This window comes from Topomyia yanbarensis, chromosome 1 (assembly GCF_030247195.1).
Source record: "Topomyia yanbarensis strain Yona2022 chromosome 1, ASM3024719v1, whole genome shotgun sequence".
Classification (NCBI taxonomy): Eukaryota; Metazoa; Arthropoda; class Insecta; order Diptera; family Culicidae; genus Topomyia; species Topomyia yanbarensis.
Genome location: NC_080670.1, coordinates 66,492,532 through 66,513,457, shown reverse-complemented (window position 1 = coordinate 66,513,457; position 20,926 = coordinate 66,492,532). Strand labels below are relative to the sequence as shown.

The 20,926-nt window shown below is 35.1% G+C and overlaps 1 protein-coding gene across 1 annotated transcript in view; it reads left to right on the top strand.

Annotated features, from left to right (window-relative positions):
• The first annotated feature begins 2,565 nt into the window (after positions 1-2,565).
• Positions 2,566-20,926, top strand: part of LOC131695987 (uncharacterized) — a 62,821-nt gene continuing 44,460 nt past the window's right edge. Inside the window, 1 exon segment of the mRNA XM_058984519.1 lies at positions 2,566-3,420. Within this exon segment, the coding sequence (XP_058840502.1) occupies positions 2,566-3,420 (855 nt within the window).

Sequence of the window (20,926 nt, the reverse complement as noted above, 5' to 3'; positions counted from 1 at the left end):
TAAGTACGCAAAACATATATATCTAGACGATTGAACTCAAATGTGTGCTTATGTAAGCGTAGTCACGCATTGTAATTTAGTTATTTTAGTATAGAATCTACACGACGGTCTTCAGAAGTTCATATCTTTTCCTACACTTTTCATACGAATGTCGTATGAAACGCCCAACAATGCTGTATGAATTTCATAAGATCTTCTTATGAAATTTGAAAGCGTATCTTAAGAAAAACATAGCAAACTGGTTTAAAAACCTTCACACCGTTTCATAAGATAATCTTATGGTTTACATATGAATTTCATGTGGCTAAAAAGCATAGGATATTCTTATGAAATTCGCTCTATTTTTTGCCTGAGTGTACGTATTCTGCCCTCTGCTATCTTCTGAACGATAGACATAAGAGCAGTGTTCTTACCTGCAAAGGGGAAAACTGTGGCGACGAATATTTTCCATTTTTCACACATTCTTCAATAGGTAGTCCGCTATTGGAATCTTGCCCTTCAGAATGCATACCTTGAAAACGGAAAACGCAGAAAAATGGTGAGGATGTGAAGCAAGGCAATTTCCAGTGCAGTAGTGACATGTTTGCACTTCACTGTGTCTAGACTGTGACGTTTACGATGCTACGTTTATTATGATCAGCGTTTATCAATACAGATTCATGTAACATTCATGTTTGCAGCTATGTCGTTCTACAAATTAGATAGCACTTGAATAATAAAGTGACTCACACAGCACGTTGCCACTTGAATCAGACACTGTTTATCGGATATTAACTTAGAAGGCGTTTCTTCTGTGCGATAGATTGGTATCTTGGCATGTTTTCATTGTTACGCCAACACAGTCAATCTTGAAGACGAGACGAGACTTACTGCTTGGTCAAATTTTCTTATCACTCGATGTGGTTCATGGGATGCTAGCTCCATGCTAGTTGTTCATGGGAGTATCACTCGAAGAAGGCAAACTGAATCAGAGTAATTTAAAATGATGACTGATAGTATGGCTAGTTGGTATCATAATAAAAATTTTCGAGTCTGGGTTTGAACAATATTCATTTCAATAATTTAATGCCAAAATAATATTTTATCATCTTACAACATGGAACGCAATTAGACATAGTACTAAAAGAAATAAGTGCAAAATCGTAATAAAAGTAGGATCGTTAAATGTCACTCATAGCAGAAGCCACAGCAACGAATACACCAGCATCAAACGGTGTTAACGTGGAATCAGTATTAGGACGAGAAAAACTTTTTTACTGTTCAACTTTTCCAATTAGTAATTTATCAGCAGCTAAAACCCGTAGAGTAATCGTTATCACATGTGAGTGTGTTTCTCTATGCTTCTATATGCAATCTAGCCATGATGAATCGACACGTAGATTTCCGCAGGGATAGCGGTAATTGAGGAGAAACCCTAGGATAGAAAAAAAAGTTTATAAAACTTTGGACGTTAACAAGTTCACCTAATGACTTATCTAACTGCAACGGAGTTGACCGCATTGTAGTACAGACAGCTCATCGTTATTGCTTGAAGGGATTTAACCAGCTGTTGTGAGTTTCCATTTCGGTAGAATGACTAGGATTAGTCTACGATCTAGATAGCTTGTGGGTTACGTGAAAATTAAGAGCTATCCATAGATTATTATTTAATTATTTCATTTAGTTCACAAATTTGTCGTTTGGTAAAGGGCATAGATAAATTTCAATTATAATTCGATCAATTATCCTGGATTTAATTGGTGATAGAAAATTCCGGGTACGGTTACGGGTAAGATTGACACCCCAAGACTTTTCCTGAAATTTTCGTTAATTTTTTAATGACAGGGAAATATTATTTTCAGCAATTAGAAACAAAATAATTTACACCAGTACAAAAAATATACAACGCATACGATTGTACGATGTTAAAGAAGGAAAACATCAACTGAGTGTGTTAAAGAGTAGCGAAGAAACGGTATGCCGAGCGAAACTTCTCCTGTGATCTTCCGGCGAAGAAGCTATGGAACAACTTAAAGCGTGAAGGAATCCACAACGCATCGAAGAGTGCTGCCGACGTGGATGTAAGTGCGGACGAATTGAATAGCTTTTTCGTTGATGGACATCGGCTACTGTCAACTGTAAGTACACCTGAAGCAGTCTCTTTAGAACCTCGCCATCGTACAGCAGTTGACCACGGGGAGCATTTCCACTTCCACCATACATGCACAAACGAAGTAGCGAAGAGAATATGGGAAATCCAGACCAACGCCACTGGGTCTGATTGCATCCCAATCTCTTTCATCAAAATGCTCTGTCCCGTTATTATATCGATGCTGGTCCACCTGTACAATGCGATTATTGATAGCCAAATTTTCCCCGCAATTTGGAAGAAGGCTGTTGTAACACCGATCCCCAAAATAACATACCCACAGCAGCCTTAACGATTTCCGGCCGATTAGTGTGCTACCAGCCATCTCAAAAATTTTCGAAAAAATTCTGCTAAACCAAATCACCGAATACCTCGAAAACTCTAATCCACCGCTCATGGCGAAGCACCAATCAGGATATAGGAAAGGTTTTAGTACAATGACCGCGCTTGCAAAAGTCACTCACGACGTCTACAACAACCTTGATCGGGGCTACTGTACAGTCATGGTCCTCGTCGATTTTTCACTTGCCTTCAAATGCGTCAGCCATCACAAGTTGAATACAAAGCTTTCCGAAGAATTTTACTTCTCCGACACCGCATGTGCTCTAATCAAATCATTCCTAGGTCAGCGAAGTCAGGTGGTGAATGCAGCAAGCGGCATGTCCACGGAAAAAGCTGTATTCGATGGAACACCACAGGGATCCTGCCTGAGCGCTCTACTGTTCAGCTTGTACATCAACAGCCTACCAAGCTGCTTAAAATGTGCATATCAGCTATACGCTGATGATCTACAGCTGTACGTGTCAGGCCCCATCGAGGAAGTTGAAAATCTGCTTGCCAATATCAACGCTGACCTAACATCCATCGAACGCTGGACAAAACACAATCTTCTATATCCGAACCCCAAGAAAACACAGGCGATCATATTTTGTCGAGAAGGAACTGTTACTCCAATAACAAATATACATTTTTGCGGCGAAACCATTCCTCTGTCCAAGAAGGTCACTAACCTCGGTCTTCTAATGGACTGTAACCTTAAGTGGACCCCGCAAATCAACAGTGTGGTCGCAAAAGTTTTCGGTACTCTGAGCACATTCCGACGATTTGCAGCTGTTCTATCACTTCCTACGCGAAAGAAGGTGGTGCAGTCTGTGATCATGCCTTTCTTCACTTACGCCGACGTTGTCTACTACCCTGAGTTGTCAGCAACGCTCAAAGGGCAGCTTGATCGTTGTTTTAAAGCAGCAACACGTTTCACCCACAACATTAAACGACGAGAAACAACAGCAATGGTACGCAACTCAATCCTGGGACACAGCCTACAAGAAAATTACCTGCACCGCATATGCTGATTCATAAGGCAAGGATACAACGGTGAATCTCCTGAATACATCACACAACATCTGCAACTAGGTCGTTGCGAACGCACACGTAGTTTTCTGGTGCCCCACAACACAACCTCCAGCAGGAAAAGTCCAATAATCCACGGAGCACTCTTGTGGAATAGACTTCCCCTAACTACAAGACAGCAACCAACGATGAGCACTTTTAAAGCTGCGCTTAAAAACCAAATTCCCTAGACTAACAAAGTATGTACCTCTAACTCTATCCAATTGTCAAACCATCTAAACTATTTCCTTGGCCTGAAATACAGTGTAAACTAACAGGTTTTCGTAAAAATGATAAAAATAAAAAAAAACAAAATACAAAGACGAATTTGAGCTAATCAATGTTTTTATTGCGTTTTTGAAAAAAAAAAAACCGATTTAATCCACCTAGCAGTGAGATGAGACATTTCTTACACATTCACACACTATTGGATTAGTTTACAGAACTCACGAGAAGTAAGCACCCAACTAGAGGTGGGATGAAAACAGTTTCTAGTCTTGCACGAATACAATCTCGAATAAACTGAATAAATTATAGAAATCAACAAAACGACCGAAATAAAAAAAAGTAAAGCAAAAAATGAAATAATAGGTTTTTAAATTCATAAAATGAGTAGAAAAATTAATGTAAATCAAAATTATAATATACACGAATCAAATTAGATTAGGTTATTAAATAAAAATTAAGATTATATTTAGAAATAGTTATAAGATTAATAGAATAAATTGACTCATACTAACAAATTGATTGAAATAAAACGAATGAATGACATTTAATGTTCATGCATAAAATTAAAGATATGAATAAAATGCATCAAATGAATCAATTGAATCAAATGAATTAAATGAATCAAATGAATCAAATGAATCAAATGAATCAAATGAATTAAATGAATCAAATGAATCAAATGAATCAAATGAATCAAATGAATCAAATGAATCAAATGAATCAAATGAATCAAATGAATCAAATGAATCAAATGAATTAAATGAATCAAATCAAATGAATCAAATGAATCAAATGAATCAAATGAATCAAATGAATCAAATGAATCAAATGAATCAAATGAATCAAATGAATCAAATGAATCAAATGAATCAAATGAATCAAATGAATCAAATGAATCAAATGAATCAAATGAATCAAATGAATCAAATGAATCAATTGAATCAATTGAATCAAATGAATCAAATGATTCAAGTGATTTAAATGAATCAAATGATTCAAATGAATCAAATGAACCAAATGAATCAAAAAAATCAAATGAATCAAATGAAACAAATGAATCAATTGAATCAAATGAATTAAATGAATGAAATGAATGAAATGAATCAAATGAATCAAATGAAACAAATGAATCAAATGAATCAAATGAATCAAATGAATCAAATGAATCAAATGAATCAAATGAATCAAAAGAATCAAATGAATCAAATGAATCAAATGAATCAAATGAATCAAATGAATCAAATGAATCAAATGAATCAAATGAACCAAATGAATCAAATAAATCAAATGAATCAAATGAAACAAATGAAACAAATGAATCAATTGAATCAATTGAATCAAATGAATTAAATGAATCAAATGAATCAAATGAATCAAATGAATTAAATGAATCTAATGAATCAAATGAATCAAATGAATCAAATGAATCAAATGAATCAAATGAATCAAATGAATCAAATGAATCAAATGAATCAAATAAATCAAATGAATCAAATGACTCAAATGAATCAAATGAATCAAATGAATCACATGAATCAAATGAATCAAATGAATCACATGAATCACATGAATCAAATAAATCAAATAAATCAAATAAATCAAATGAATTAAATGAATCAAATTGATTTAATTCATCCAGTGAATACAATGAATCAAATTAATGAAATGGATCAAATGAATAAAAAGAATGGATGAACAAAATGAATAAAGTAAAAAATAAATGAAATGCATAAATAAAACAAACGAATCAAATAAACAAAATGAGCTGAAGTGATAAAATGAATAAAACGAAGAAAATGAGCAGAATTAAATGCATTGATTAAAATGAAAAATTGAACAATGGTAAAAGGATATAAATTAATATAAAGAAATAAATTGAATCAAATAAATTATTTGGATGTAATGATTAAAACTGAAAAAGTAGTCAGATTATTAAAATGAAGAAACTGGTAAAAATGAATAAAATGCATACAATGAAAACAATGAATAAAATAAGTTAAATGAATGATATGAGTAAAATGCACAAAAAGAGTAAACTGATCAGAGTGAATCCAAAGAATGAAACGAATAAAATAAGTAAAATGAACGCAGATGAACAAAACGAATAAAAAGATGCGTAATGAAATAATTAATTAAAAAGGAATGGTCATATATTTTAAGCTAAAAACATTTTTGAATAAAAAAACGAACTTGAGAACCATTGCATCAGAAAGTTATGAAATGTTTTTGAAAATCCCATCTTCTGAGAAAAGGGTAATAAATATGCAATGGACTTTCTAGGGCTTCCATCTTTTTTTTAGTTTTATTCTTTTTGTTTTCATTCTTCTTTACTTGACGGCGTCGTTTTAAGATTATCTGGTGTTTCTACTTTATTGTTGTACCTTAATTAGTTATCAGGAACCTAGAATGTTCAATTTGCTTTGGAATTCGAAGTTTACTTTTTGGTCACATATTCCCGAAAAAAGATTTATGTACAGAATAGAATTTCCAGGTCCAGTATTTTAACGCACAATTGAATACAGTAAAGTGAGACAAGGTCACATGTGCTTTCAAGGCCCTTGAACAGAGAACGACAGGGAGAATGCGATTCGTGAATGAGACAGGTAGATATTTCAAAGTTTTTATTTGCATTGAAGTAAATCGTGTGAAATGTCTAGGCTATGTCGATAGCACAAAAGCCGTGCATTCAGTTGATTGCAATGCAGTCTCTTTCCATTCATCCTTATAGCTTTCATATTGTTTCGTTAGGAATTCTCGTGCAGGAAATATGGATAAATAAGTCCTATACAGACCAAAGAAATGGTTCAAACTACTCAGTATATCCAGATATGGACGACGATAAGTTAGAAGACACATTGTAGTTGCATCCCCCATCGAGAGTGGGTACTTTGGGATACTTCTTTTCCTGGATCTAATTTGTGGATATTTTTGGTCTTTGATCCGTTATTTTTCATGAATGTTCGTACCAATCCAACGAATGTGCAGCTGATACAACTCATGGTTCATTCTCCTGCGCAACGTTCCGTCTTCCATCTGCACGCCACCATAGATGGTACGCAACACCTTTCGTTCGAAAACTCCAAGGGCGCGTTGGTCCTCCACGAGCATAGTCCAGGTCTCGTGGCCGTAGAGGACCACTGATCTAATCAGCGTCTTGAAGATGATCAATTTCGTGTGGCGGCGAATTATGTTCGACCGGAGTGTCCTCTAGAGTCCAAAGTAGGCACGATTTCCCGCTAAGATCCGTCTCTGAATTTCTCTGCTGTTATCATTGTCGTCGGTTAGCAGTGAACCCAAATACATGAATTCGTCGACCATCTCGATTTCGTCACCGTCAATCCGAACTCGGGTGGGAGGTTCACATTGTCGTCTCTAGAACCTCTTCCTCTCATGTATTTTGTCTTCGAAACGTTGATGGCAAGTCCAATCCTGCTGGCTTCAGCTGTCAGTCTTTGAGCATAGGTTTCATTCAAAATTCAATAGAGATACGAATAGTTCAAATATCGCACGTGGAATGTCTCTTTTGGAAATTTCCATCGTCAAACTTTCATATTACCCAGTTAAGCCAAATATTTTCTGATTTAGCCATGAATTTCCTTATTTATAGTGTAGATACAGGCTCTGAATACAATTGAATTAAAGTTGAGTTGATGTAGCAGCAGACAAAAAATAGTTTTGTTTTCTCAAACCTTCGCAATTACAATTAATAAATATTTCAGATTGGCAGAAGATCTTATCACACAACTTAGAAATGGATACAGAAATAGTTAGATAGATGCGATAGAAGAGAGACAGAGAGAGCAAGAGAGAGAGATGGAGGGAGGGGGGCGTGTGAGGAATGGCAAATGATGGTTAATGCAGTGACATTATTTTTATAGGTATATTATTATGATATATTGATTTCTTACATTCTTATCATAAATAATGTAAGTAGTAATTTTTGCGCCATAACCAGTATAACCTAAATCTTGCAAAAGAGTTAAATTTTCGCTAGATTTTTAGGCTTCAAACATTCAGTTGCTTTCGGTGATGCCACGAGTATAATTATATAAGAAATCTTTTATCTCACTACTAGGTGAATTACTTGTTGATCTGTGTATTGATATAACATCCAATATTTCTCTCATGATTGAACGCAATGCCTAATCCAAGGAATAAATACTAGAACTCACTGTTTCTTTATCAACACATTATTTTGTCTTTGAAGTGAACTTATATATTGATTGTTGAGAAATAGTTAATTTATTATAAAGGTGATTCACAAAATGTTCTCAACATCGAATTCCTTGAATCACGTAGATGTGTTTTCATACCCCGATATTCAAAATCGGTTTAGTTTTGCCCCTAAAACACCAGTAAAGCAATACTCTGTATGAAACAATCTCATTTTTAGTTAGGGGAAATTGGTAAGTGCGGACTAAAAATACAAAATGTTCAATATCTCCGCTGCTTGTGCACGGATTTAGACAATCTATAGCTTGTTAGAAAGGTATTTTTACAAGCTTTTTTATTTATGTGCAGTTTGTGGGACAAAATTGTATTGTTTGAAAGTTATTTGCAAAAAACCTGCCGTGTTTTGACAAAATCGCCCATATCTTAGAAAGTAAGCAACATATCGAAAATCAAAAATAATAGTGTCAAATGACAACGTTAGGCCTTTCATTTGAAACTAATTTCATTAAGATCGGTTCAGCCGTTGCTGAGATAATTACATGACATTTTGTACATACATACATACACACATACGCACACACACATACAGACATTGTCTCAATTTGTCGAGCTGAGTCGATTGGTATATGAGACTCGGCCCTCCGGGCCTCGGTAAAAGTTTTCAAAGTTTGAGCGAATCCTATACATTTCTTTTGTAAGAAATGTAAAAAAGCTAATAAAAACCGAAACCCTTTGGTTGAGGTGCAACCGACATGCTGTTTAGACGCATGTGGTTCATAGGGGATACCATTTTCAGAAAAATGAGTTTAATCCACCTAAAAGTGTGAGGAGACGTTTGTTACTACTCATATGACTCTCTCTCTCTCTCTCTCTCTCTCTCTCTCTCTCTCTCTCTCTTTGGATATTATATCACTGGAGAACGTTTGCAACATGATATTACACTATGTTTTGCCTTTCTCATATAGAGAGGTTATGCAATTGCTCCAAAAACCGACTTTCTAATCGAGGCCCGGAGAGCCGAGTGTCATATATCATTCGACTCAGTTCGTCGAGATTGGAAAATGTCTGTGTGTATGTGCAGACATGTCAACAAAATGTCCACATCGGTTTCTCGGAGATGGCTGAACCGATTTTTAAAAACTTAGCAAATGAAAGGTACAACGTTCCCATCGGCTGCTATTGAATTTTATTTTGATCCGACATTTGGTTCCGGAGATACTAGTTGAAGAGTACGGTCACATTGAAAATCTTGTTATAATTTGTCTACATCAGTTTCTCGGCATTTTCTGAACCGATTATCACAAACTTAGTCTTAAATGAAAGGTACAACGTTTTTATCGGCTGCTATTGAATTTTGTGTGGGCTTGACTCCTAGTTCCGGAATTACAGGATGATGAGTACGATTACGCAAATCCCGATTTCAACGGATACTGCGATGAATGTATAAAGGTGATTTTTTTTCAAAAATGCAATCACAACTGCTTGGATTTACTAACAGTCATTCATAGTCTTTTTGGTCACATTAGCCACCATCGCCGCATCCGGCGACCCAGGCGGAAGTATCCAAACTTAGAATAACAATTACATCGATTTCTCGGAGATGGCTAGACCGATTAAACCAAACTTAAATGAATGCTTTTACTACCCTGTAAACTGCTATTAAATTTAATTCCGATCCGACTTACGGTTCCGGTGTTGCGGGTTGTGGCATGCGGTCACATAGAAAATTCCGATTCAAAATGACACCTCGATAAAGGCAAAAAGATAAAAATTTCGCTAAAATGAATATATCTATGTGTCAAACGAGTTGCATTAGCAGTTCTAGGTCACAGACGGCCAACCGAAGTCTCGTCGACCGCATTGACCATCATAGAGAGTTCCGGAAGTGCCCCGAAAGAATAGCAACCTATAAAAATTACCAAACTCTCATCAGTTTATTGGGGATCTGGTTGGGACGATATTCACAAACTTAGTCCTAATTGAAAGGTATATAATCGCCATAGATGTCTATTAAATTTCGTACGGATCGGTTATATAGTTCCGGAAATATAGACTAAACCTTCCTGTCACATATGAAATTTCCAAATAAGCTGGAACATTTTTTTTCTTAAGGGAACCACTTGAAATTTCAGAAATCGAGTTCGTACTTTCGATGCCAAAAATCTCCAAAATGCATGAAACGACTGGATTTTATGTTATATCGAATTTCGGCTGCTATTGAATTTTATGACGATCTGAATCCGTTTCCGGAGTTACGGCTTTTACCCTCCAAAAGGCTTAATGGCCTGGCTAGTTACTGTTTTGAACTTGTAATTTGAAATACAAATGATCGAATGTTTTCGGGGCTTCGATTCTCTCACTGATAAAATGACAAAAAAGAGTCTTACGATTTCGTTGGGTCTTAGAAGTGACGCTTCTTGTAGTCACAATTATAGCTTGCTTTTTTGAAAGTTTAGAGTGCGACCACACATATAAACTGATACCATTATAACAGTCTAGATCACTATGGACACCCCAAAGTCATTGACATGTCACTTTGACATTGGCCAAACACCTAGAAAAAATCGTCGAATTTCGTAAATCATGTAATTTTATTCCACCTATAGCGTTTGTTCTGATTGGCAGTAAGTGTAATTTTGTGTCATTAAACGGAGCACGGTTATATTTTGTCATTTCGACGTCAACATTTCATAAGGCATATACAATATGCTCATGTTGAGAAAATGGCGTCTGAAAAATTACCTCGTACATTATATTCCCGTTTATGAACAAGAACTTGATTTAAGGACCAAACAACTCAATGCAATGTTAAATGAACCCTTTTTCAAAATAATATATTTATTATTAGATTTATTAAAAAAAATTGTGATTTGGACGATAAACGTTTTGGTCCCTTTTAAAACATCGCACCGGTTTTGTGCTCTCTCCCATAATCCCTTTTTCGCGAGACGTTAGCTTATAGTGCATGCGGATGAACCCTTTTTTTTATAGAAAATGATTATGTGACGTTTGATTTGATCCCTTTCTCGGTGTTGGGAAGTTTTTGTACCCTTTTCAACTATAGTCTTTTTCATTAAAAAAGGGCCCATAAACATTTTTTCTGTTTTGTCGTTTGGTGTATATGAACCGTTAATTATTGATGGGAAGTGAAAGGGAACATAAACAAAACAAGTTTTGCTTATGTGCCTTTTCGATAATCTATTTTTTCGCCAACAGCCAGGCTTCAGAATCGGCTTATTTAAGGTGTGTATAAAGCTTTGCTATTGTCCATTTGAAGTAAGTATTAACCGGAATTGTTTATGGACCCATTTTCAAATGTTCTCGTCGATTTCGTGAATTACGGTTGTTAAAATCGGTCATGCTTGCAATTACGTCAACGATAAAATTCATATTTTTTGGTGTGCACCATAGAAGTAGAAACTGAATAAGAAGATTTTAAAATCGAATTTATATTTTTGATGCCAAATGTCTTTAAAATGCATGAAACGTCGAAATTTGATGAAATCTCGAAAAAAATGACAAAGATTGATTTTTTTTTGTATTTTGGCCTTTGCCTTTCTCATATAGAAAGGTTATGCAATCACGCTGAAAATCGTCAATCCAATTTTACTTCGACTGACATAGGATTTATGGATTTTACATGAGCGTAGCTACGGAAGTAAGGAGGACATCAAGTCCGTGGCTGGCGAGCGTGTGTAGGTGCAAAGTGTATTAAGAATGTAATAGACATTTCCACAATTATATTGAACATAATCGGTCTTGGAGTCATAATTTGAAGAAATGAGAGAGGCAAAATTGCACTGCTAGGTGGATTAAAACAGGTTTTTTATAACGGATACTACATGGGACATTGGCTGTGCAATGAAATCACCATGGAACAAAATCAGTGCGAGAAATCTCAAAAATCAGTGCGAGAAATCTCAAGTCATTTTGGAATCAAATATCTAAGTTCTCTAATCTAACTATGCATGGAAAAACTGTATTTCCCTTAAGGGGCTTTGTTCTACCGGTCCAAAAAAAATCAAGGCGAGAATGTATTGTGTATATGGAGGAATTCGCGTTAAATCGTATTCGGAGTTGGCAGCACCATCTCAGATTTTAATGAAATTTTCTATACATGAAGACTTTGTCACAAAAAGCCACTTTGCATACTTTATTTTTGCAAAAATGATCTAGGTCAAACTTTTTTTACCAATTTTACCAATGGCTACAGTATAAAAATGACTAATTCTGCAAAAATTAGAATCAGAATACCTTTTCGCCTCTACTTTGCCACCAGGAATAGACACAAAACTGTGGAATTTCTGAGTGCCAGATATTGTTTTGGCGAGTTCTTCTGACATTTTGTTGTACTGTTCAGTGAGTGCAATCAATAGCATCACAGGGTCTTTTTCCATGGGATGTTGCAAAAATGCAATTCTGCGATTAATTCATACTTTGGCTGGAATCAACACAAGCTTGCAAAGTTTTTGTTATTTTTGTATTGTGCTGCTAATACTACAGACATAAAATAAATTTTAGAAAAGTTTATCAATTGTTTCATAAAATTTATCATTTTTGAGATGAACAACTGAACTGCAGTCTTCCAGTCTTCATTCAAGTGTGTTATGAATATATACCAAATTCGTTCCTGATACTTTTTGCATGTATCAGGCAAATAGCAATTAAGAAAATGGATTCTGAGATGATTCTGATTTTCATTGGTTTAATTATCGATAAAATACTCTGAAAATCTGTTTGGACAAGGAAAAGTTTTTTTCCAATAACAATTTTTCCTTGAAAAAACCCAACTTGAATTTTTGACGGTAGATAGGGAACATAATTACCTATCTTGGAACTAAATTTCATCCAAATCAAAGATATGTTTGCAGGATTTCTCATTAAAAAGTTACAAAGCAATCAGCACAATTGAAGTAAAGTCATATTAAATTAATAAAAGGAATATCTGAACTGAAATAATAAGATCAATAAAAAGAAGACACTAAATGAATTGTATGCATTGGAAAGAATAAATCAAAAAAATAAAATAAACAATATAGATAAAAATAATAAATTCACTAAAATGAAAAAAATGAATAAAATAAACAAAGTGAATAGCATTGATAAAATGAATAAAAAGAAGAAAAAGTTAAACAAAATAAAATTAATTGAACGTTCAAAATGAAAAATTTACTGTATTTACAAAATTATGAAATGAATTTGTTTAACAATTGTGCAAATTAATTATTGGTGAAATTAATTAAATTATTAATTAAAAAATAGTTAGATTATTAACATGAACAAAGTGAAGAAAATGAATAAATTAGAGCAATGATTTTTTATTGATGTATGAAAAAAAATCCTTAAAATGGGACACCCCCTTGAAAAAACTAAGGTGCTAACCGAATCAGATACTGTCTCAGGTTTATTAATACTTTGCCGAATTTTTCTAAGCATGACAGCATCATCGACAGTCAGTAAATGCTTTAGATCGTCATTTTCGGGCTTGGGACCACTGTGCGACGGTCACCTACTAGTTACCTCATCTAAAATTGCTCTCGGAAAACCCTTTTCGTGACTCGTAAGTGATGGTGGGCCTAGAGCCCCAAATTACCATTGGAAATCAATATGAAACCAAATGAATCAAAAGACACGATAACTATCTCTTAAATGATTTTTAATTGTTTTAATCTTTAAAAACTACGGTTTTAGTTTTGTTTAGAAATAAATAGGCAAAAAAGTTAAAAGCATTCGTTTCTAAGTGCTGTCGATAAAATATTCTTAGTTTTGTATTAAATAATTAGTCTAACTAATAAATACTGAATTCTGAGTTATGCTGTGCCATCTTCTCCCCGAAAAACTAGAGTGAACGTCAGGAATGCGATAAAACTTCGCAGTAAGTATTACAGACAAATGGTATCTGTGGTAAAACTGTGCCATTGTATTGATTCCGTATTTGTCTCAATCATTACATACATCTCAAACTGAAGTGGTTTAAGTGGAATTCGTAAAGGGGGTTCACGGGAAAACACTTAATATCACTGAAATTTAATGCGTTTTTTTTTAATTAACGCTGTTTTTTACGCGATTTTTTAATTTATCGCGGATTATTTTGCGCGCACGTTTCCTCCGCGTAAGAAAAGCCTGAGTGTATATTATTGCCGTTTGCACAAAATTCGTCCATTCAGTCGATTACAACGCAGTCATCCGTTCAGCTTGTGAACTGTTTGGTTTGGAATCCTCGTTCCAGAGATATGGATTAATGAGTCTACACAAATCAATACGGCGAAAAGTAAATGGTTCAAACTACCAAAATAAGTGAAGGCATGAAATTACAAGGCTTAATTTTTGCAATTGAATAATATCATCACATTTCAAACAACATATTTGAACATACGATTGATTCAAAATTCAATAGAGTTTAAAATTTAAAAAAAAATCGCTTCAAAATTCCATGTAACCCGGTCGATTTCTTCACTCTCGCTTAACGCTAAAGCCAGGTTTAAACGCACTGGTGAACCTAGTTTAAAAGATAAGCGAGGGCGAAGAAAGTCATTATTCTGAGGTGATCAGGATGATTTCCTTAATTATAATGTATATAAACGCTCAGTATAGACTTGAATTATCTTGGAGTTGATGTAGTTTGCAATTTTTGATCACAAGCCTCCCCTGTTTCAATGAGAATACATAGGTAGGTACGATTTCAACACAAATTGGATATAGTTCTCTCATAATAGAGAAATTTTGCAAATTTTCTCACGACTTCAAATGTTTTCTTTGTTAAGTAGGTTGTAATAATAAATTCGTTTCCGCGAGAGGTTCTGTGCTACACTAAACTGTAAAAATTTAAAGGGAAACAACAGACAAACATCAGTTCTGTCTTCCAAACCTACACATCAAATCAGATAGCGCATATCAAATCAGATTGGACATTAACAAGTATTCCAGATTATAAGAACATAGTATGACACAACTAAGAAATGAATAGAGAACCAGTACAAGAGTAACAAGAAAGGGGATCTGTAGTGAGATATGTTAACTGATGGTTGGTGCCGTGACAATATTTTTGTATATTGTGCGATATTTTACTTCCTTATATCCTTATTATAAATAATACAACTGGTAAATTTTGCACCATTGCCATTATAACCTAAATCTGGCAAAATAAGCCAAATTTTCACTAGAAGTATGAGATTCAAAATACATTTACGATGTCTCGAATACAATAGGGATATGAATTATATGAGTAATCTTTTCTCTCACTATTCAGTGGATTACTTAATGATTTGTGTATTCATATACCAGCAAATATCTAACCCACGGCCAAACGTAACGCTTCATCCGAGTGGTAAATACATGAACTCTTGAAACATTTCCACTTTGAAGAGTACACATTATTTTGTCTTTGAAGTGTACTTATATGTCGATTTTTGAGAAGTATTATCATTATTGAGTAAATTCCCAAAATGTTTCCAGAATCGTATTCTTTGAATCAAGAAGATTTGTTTTCATACCCCGATATTCAAGTTCGCTTTAGTTTCTCCCCTAAGACACCAGTAAAGCAATACTCTTTATGTAACGGTCTCATTTTTAGTTATTTAAAATTGGTGAGTGACGAACAAAAATATAAAATGTTTAATATCTCCGTCGTTCGTGAACGGATTTCGACAATCTTACTAGAAAGATATTTTTATAAGTTTTACAAATACTTGCATAAATCGTGACGTTTGCTTTGAGACTCAATCGACTACTGGGAGGTGATATACCTATATTAAGTAACGTGTACCCGTTTTGTACCATTCGTTACTTGCACTGAAAGCCATTCGATGCAAGAAAACACAAAACCAATTCTTGTTTTCCTTAAACAAAAATAAGCTATGTCATTAAATATTATTTTATTTCTATGATATTCTCAAATAAAATGCTCTCAAAACATGGCCTAATATCTTTACGGTAATAAGAAAAGAATGCTCTAATAGCAAGACAGTACTGAAAATGTACCTACGAAAAATCCTCTCTGTGTCTTTGCTGGTATTTCAGATAAAGAATCTTACCCTAAATTCCACTACACTGCTTAGTGATCAGCGTTGCCAATGTTCCAGATTTATTTGGAATCTTCCAGATTTTTCTAAACTGAACGTTCAAGCCAGACATTTTACCAGATTTTTTAAATTTTGCCAGATTCTTTCAGATATTCTGAATTCTACGTTACACCCCAGAAGGAATGCCATTATACCAATTTTATCTGGCACAGCTCGAGTTTTTTAAGCTTCTAGCAAAAAGACAAATCTCTAATTCTACCAGATGTTTAAATTATAGAGGTTGATACACACAAATTTTGGAAATCTGGGTCATTTTTTCCCAAACAAAAATCGATTAATGTTCTATGAAAACCAAAATGTATGCTAAATTTCGATTACTTTGAGGTCGCTGTCAAGTGATAGATTTTGCCAAACATTTTTATTTGAACTGTCAGGTTTTATTTGAAAAATAGTGGCAACCCTGTCCAGAGTATAAATTAAGCAGAAATTTTTACTTTTTGCTAAACTAAACAACTTAGTCTAACCATCTTTGGGAGTGTTTGCGCAGTTTTGTCTATTCTTTTTGATTCAATATCAGTTGGAGTGGTTCCAATTTTATTAAGATCCAAAAATTTACTTTTTCAATCATTCAAGATAGAACCGTACTACTTTCAGTGAAGTTGTAGAATAATTAATTTTAAAAATGATGTTTCTGATATTTTTTTTTTAATTTTAATGGGAGTAAACGGGGGAAACGAGAGATGTTTATTTTCTGCAATATTGAAGGCTTTTAATCGAGGGAGCATTGCGATGACGATATTTTTTTAAAATTTTGTAAAATTTGTTTAAAAAAACAAACTGTTGAAATTAAAAGTATTTATATCTTCAAAAACTTTGAAGGGGCATGGTAGCAAAAATAAAAACTACAGAAGCGGTTAAAAATAGGTTTATCGTATAGCGTCCCTTAATATTATGTTTAAATTACTTTTACGGCGGGCAATATAAATGATATGGTTTCTTTGTCACGTAAAAGATTTTGGCACTATCTAATTCTTTCCTTTAAAAAAGACTTTTTCCAACAATTTTGCTCGTGTGAACCACCCTTACAGTTTCACTAAAATCTGAAAATCAGCTTGTTAATGGTGCAGTGTGTTTCAGAAAACTGAAGAAAATTATACTAAACAAAACAATGTCGAAGACATGGCAGGTCTTCTTTGCACTTGTTACTTATGGAGATGAGTTTCGAGTTTCGACGTTCACGGATTGGAGAAATTGTTCATCTAGAGCCAATATATATTAACCTAAATTATTGTGTCATTTAAACCACCCCTTTATCCATGGGAACACTTTTAACATATTAACAAATTGTTTAAAAAAATGTTTTTTTCCGGATTATATCTCTGGTACTGTTTGCACTATAATCAACAGCGAGATGATTTTCGAAGAATTTGTTCAAGGAATCTAGGAAAAATACTACGGTAGTGTTGCACCTTAAAATCATTTTTCTTCTAATACACATATCGGTTATTGCAGGTCTTTTTGACACATAAAATGTCATCATACCTACTTCGCTTCGGTCAGTTCCTGGCACTCTAATGTTGACATACTTCTCAGGTTTCTGTTTGGATACTGTAACCAGTCAGGGTAACAATTTAGCACTGGGTGGAAATATATCCATTTTTGCTTATACACTCCGTTGAGTGTATTTGTTTTGGCAACATTATGCTCACGGCTGTTATGTACCGTTTGCATTTAGTTTTAAATTTTAATTAATTTTCGTATTTGTGAACGGTTCTGTTTGTACAGATAGGTGTAGTAATTTTTGTTTGACATTTATGTATAATTAGCATAGGGTTTAGTTAGGTTACCGCTCTCCTCTTGCAAAAATACGTGTGCGCTGGTTATGCTGCTCATCGATGACAGCTATGCGACAAGGCGGTTGTGTTTAGTTTCGGTCGAGGTGTAAGACGGCCAGCGTAGTTGGGTTAGAAAGTTTCGAGCCAATGTGAGTGAACGACGTCCTGTGTTTTAGCCCCGTTTGAACGACCTGGACCAATCCAGCCAGTTCTAGTGTGTGGAAGAATACTCCCGCAAAAGTGCCGGCCCGTAATTCGAGAACTGTAATTTTTCGATGTCAGGTCGCCGGAAGAGGAAGCTAAGCGCCAAGGAGTCCCTCGCTTCCCCGGCTAAATATAAAGAACCCTGAAGACGCGCTTACGCTGTACGCTCTCTCTGTGAAGGATCAGCCTAGCTCTCCCTCACAGCTAAACGCCAAGGAGAGCGAAGCAGAGCGGTCAAAGGTGCCCACTGGGAAGTACACTGCGTTGCCCTCTGGGATCTCTCACGGGGAGCGAGTAGATCTGGCGATAATTCGCTATCGTCGCTAAGAAGGTTCCAACCATGGAGCAAAGCTTACCTTCCTAGCTAACAGTAAAGGACAGCTGCCGGAGCAGCCAACGAAAACTAGCAGGAGAACGCGGCCGTTGCAATCCCGACCGGTCAAAAGAGACCACACGCCTTTTCGCTCACAAACGTAGCAGCAGCAGCGCGAGGATTTTTGAGAGAAAATAAAAAGGCTGCTTATTTATATATTTGGTTTGGTTTTCCTTTTGTTAGTTTACATACGAAAATCCGAAATTCTGATAGGAACACCTAGGCCGCCCTGATAAGAAGGGTTCGCCGGACAAACCAGAACCCGAGTAGTGGGCAACCTATTTCAGAATTTCGATTGAACCCTTATCCGCTTTTCTGCGGTTTTTACTCTGAACTTCGATGCAGGATTCTAGAGAGAAGCTTTTTAGAGGTCTGGTGGAATCCTTCTCAAGATAGAATTCTGCGAAGATTATGATTTATTCAAGATGCTAATAGAATCATGTTCCTATTTTAAATGAAATCCGGTGTAAAGGTATAATGAATATCCTGCTCTAGTTCCAGTGGAGTTTGACACAATATTGCTCTTCTCCTGTTATCCCCTTCAACAATTTACTCGTGCTAAGAATTCCAATGGCATCTTTAACCCCTTTATGCCCATGTTCTTGATAAACAACTACGTTTATGAAAGACTATAACTTTTGGTTTACACAAAATATGTTAACAAGCAAAGCTAATAACTGGCACTAGTATCTGTCGTTCGAGCACTAACAGTTATAAATATCATCAGTAGAAAAGAAGTTATTACAATTAATCTAATTGGGTTCCGCTGAAGCAGTGCTGCCAGGGATAGTTTACGTTAATGGTGAGAATGGAATATTGGAATATTTTCGTAACCTGGCAGAATTATTGAATACTGATAAAACTATCTAATTTAGACTGCCTTCAACTACCTTTTTCGTGCAATTGGAATAGATCGGAAGGTAAATATTGAGCAGCTTCGAGTACTACGAACAAAACACCTATCTTTATTAAACCAGGTTTCTCGTGTTTCATGACGCCAACAGTTCTAAAGAAAAGTAGTTTTGCATCCGTTAGAAAAAAGTTGGTCAAGAAAGGGTTAACAAGATTTTGACAAGAGACCCGGTAGTCACTGGAGGCGATTTCAATTTATGGGTAGCTCAAGCAAAGATGGATGTTAGGCTATGTAAAGAGGGCGCCAGCAGTATTTCTCAGTGAGGTGGCCAGATACCCATCATCTACGTAACCTTTGATAGTCCTTCGCTGGTGACACCACCACGTTAATTAAACTGGAGCCAAGAAACAGACGACCCCCAGCTTACTTCATTGCCTTAGTATACGAATAATCGAATCCCTTTCCCCGAAAAATCTAAGCACCGGGTAATCGAGTTTGACTTGTATTGCAGAAACTTTATTAGAAGCTTGTCTTAGAATTTTTGCACAAATAGCTATATACACATAATACATACCGTTAACTCATTACAAATATAAAGAATAAACGCAATTCAAATGAAAATACAAATCATACCTTGAAATTCTGAAAATCGACTAGGGCCAAAATAGGTACATTTACATTTACCATAATAGAAAAATTTACCCTGATCATTTTATTTCTAATTTCTTTGCAAATGAAGCTTATATTCATAAAATATCAAAAAAAAAGTTTGACTCTATCTGGGGTGAGATTTTTTTTTGAAATCCCCGGATAATCGACCTATACTACGAATTTTCAATCAGTGTGCATGGTGCGAGTATTGGGAAGAAATGCTAGTGCGGCAACAACATAAAATCATGTGTTGAAGTTTTATTTAGATTTTTGAAGAGCACACCTAAAGGCAGGGTTGGGCTCTAGAGGGTTAAGATTTTATTGTAATGTAAATGCGAAAAGCATATATATTTTATATTCAACTTTACTATGATTGGAAGACGTTACACTCAACAATGATAATTTGCTTAATAATATATATTAAACATCAACATTACTTATTACACAATCCAGCACTGGGTTTGGCAATCATTGTTTATTCAACAAAAGCGTTATACTATGTAGCATTTACCAACTATTCCGCCTAGATTGAGGTAAGCTGTGTGTGCTCCACTCCACTTTTAGAATTTCTTCAGAAAAGAAAACTTTTCTTTCCCAAACTTTTATATCCCACACGAAGAGTCTGATGAACGAAAAGTTGCGAATCCTATTGCTTTTTCTTCATTTTCGGCAAAAGCAGCTCTAATGGAAAGTATGAAATATTAAGCCAGCATTCAATTGAAATGCTTTTACCCACTCTTGCTGACTTAGATTGTGAACGCCTCTTTCATTGACTGGAACGATTTGCCATCAATATATGTGAAGATGTTTTTTATGTTTGTTGTTCGTAATATTACATTAAAACACATATGCGAACTCCTCTCAACTTGTACAACAGCAATGCCTTTTCGCACCTGAAAGGGACATTATGGGAGTAAAAAGATACCGTGAATACAATTGAGTCATAGGATAATCAACCTAATTTGGCCCCTACATATTGTGAACCCTTTACACATATTTGCCTGCTTTACTGCCAATTCTTCCAAATTCGTTTGCTTCCGTAGGGAGTTAAGTTGACTAAAAAAAGTTGCT